The 1885-nt window shown below is 48.3% G+C and overlaps 1 protein-coding gene across 1 annotated transcript in view; it reads right to left on the bottom strand.

The window, feature by feature from the left end:
• Positions 1–1836: 1836 nt before the first annotated feature.
• The window catches only part of BDQ94DRAFT_176473 (uncharacterized protein), a gene marked incomplete at both ends in the record, with an annotated part of 1348 nt that continues 1299 nt past the window's right edge, over positions 1837–1885 (bottom strand). The window contains one exon of the mRNA XM_026772698.1: positions 1837–1857. Within this exon, the coding sequence (XP_026619334.1) occupies positions 1837–1857 (21 nt within the window). The remainder of the gene's footprint in view (positions 1858–1885) is intronic.

The following is a 1885-nucleotide window of genomic DNA, read 5'->3' as shown; positions in this document are numbered from 1 at the left end:
TTTCATTGTCGTTGCTGCTACCAACAGAGGCAAAATTCTCCGTGTCGCTGTTTATATCGAACGGAGTGCATTGGATGTTGGGCGGGCCTTCCAGAGAGAGCAGTGGGGGTTCTGTTTCCGGAGCAGCGCAAAGCCATTTTTCCAGGCGCGTAGCAAATATGTGGTTGGGCTCGAATGCAGCGTACTTTGCAATCTTTTGTCGGAGATGATGGGGCAGCTTTCCAAGTATGCTTTTCGGGCCGGGTCCAATCTCTAGCACTGAGATCTTCATATGCGAGTTGAAAAGAGGGGCTATGAGCCGACATAATTGCGGGACAATGAAGTCTTCATACGCTGAGCAGCCCTCAAATATAGCGAGTCCAGCACTGTATTGATAATCAGACAATGACTGCTTCGAGGACGCAGTTGGCGAAGTTCGCTGTCTGAGCGCCTGTTCGAGGTAGTTCACGGTGGCCATGTCGGCTGGGATGAGTGAGAGAAAAATAGGACTGCAAGGACCTGACAGTCATTTTTATAAATTTGTGCAGTTAAGACTCGAAACTGATAGCTGGTTTAATACCACGTGAACGTTTGGCTGCGGGGTCATCGTTTAAGGCAGGAGTATAACATAAGCTGTCGCTTGACCACGCAATGAGAGGCGCCCGATGTATGCATGCGCTCGGCTCGTTCTCGCTGTGATAGTGCTCCCGATACAAAAACATGGTTAAAGCACGGCGTTCTGTTCTCTTAAGTGTCGTGGTATTACCCATTTATGAGAGCTGTTACCGGACGTAATTAAAACACTCGTAAATCTAAGAGTCCGATAAATGATCGAGCTCTGGCCAGCATTTCTACGTATTAAGTTTTGTTGGGTTCATCTGTAGCCATAATGGCGACATGCCTTACTAAGCGGGAATTGCGTCAAAGCAAAGCAAAGTTCTCTGAGACAGGCACTGCGAGACATAGTATACAGTGCCATTGGTACTGCTAGGGAGCTGTCCTATTAGGTTAGTCATTGCCTCCTATGATTCGCCAAAGGTCATTATGCAGGGCGGCGGGTATATCCCAGGGTGACTCGTACACTGCGCCCCCGGCTTCAAGTGGCCACCAGCATACTATACCACTACTGCTCCATTACTGTCATCTATTTGCACTTTATGCATGTTAACGGGAAGATATCACATTCTTAACAAACTTAGAATCTCGTCAAAGCCCATGGTGGCCAGCGCGTAATATACCTCTACCGCCTTCACCGCAGAACCGAATTCTCTACGCTGCCTCCGCAAAGTCACGTATGGGCCCTAGGATATGAGTATCCTGGAGAGCAGTTTGAGGAAACATTCTTACATCCCCCTCCCTCACCACCAATTAGCACCACGTCATCATCAAATGTGCTATCAATCTTGCGCCGCCGTTCCTGACTTAGCCCCTTCAGCCGCGGGCCATTAATAGACACCAAGGATCGCGGTTCCTGGCGCACCACAATCACACTGCTCATAGATAAGCTCTTAACGCATCATTGCCATCCTGTCACCTGGCTAAAGGGTAGAAAATACCATGGCGCGTGACTATATATGGTTGTCCAAGCGTAGGCTCACTCGGACATAGTGCTTGGCGCATTTCACTGCGCTTTGCGTCTCCGAGATGATATTGCTTACGCGTTTTGTCCTTGTTTAAGTCAGGACACAATCCATAAGAGCAACACTTGCATTAAAATGCATAAAGTGATCCCCAAAGGTCACTGGTCAATATTTGAGGGGAATTGATTACCTGGGGGAGCGATGGAATAGATGTATTGCTAGTGAGTCCGGAAAAGAGCAGGATCTTTTCCCCGAAGGTATGCGGCACAATCAATCACTATGCATATTGGACGCCCATCTATATCACACGAGCCGTTACTGCTCTA

The sequence above is a fragment of the Aspergillus welwitschiae genome (genome assembly GCF_003344945.1).
Source record: "Aspergillus welwitschiae strain CBS 139.54b unplaced genomic scaffold BDQ94scaffold_144, whole genome shotgun sequence".
Taxonomy (NCBI): Eukaryota; Fungi; Ascomycota; class Eurotiomycetes; order Eurotiales; family Aspergillaceae; genus Aspergillus; species Aspergillus welwitschiae.
Note: the sequence above shows the minus strand (reverse complement) of the source record. Positions and strands in the feature narration are given on the sequence as shown.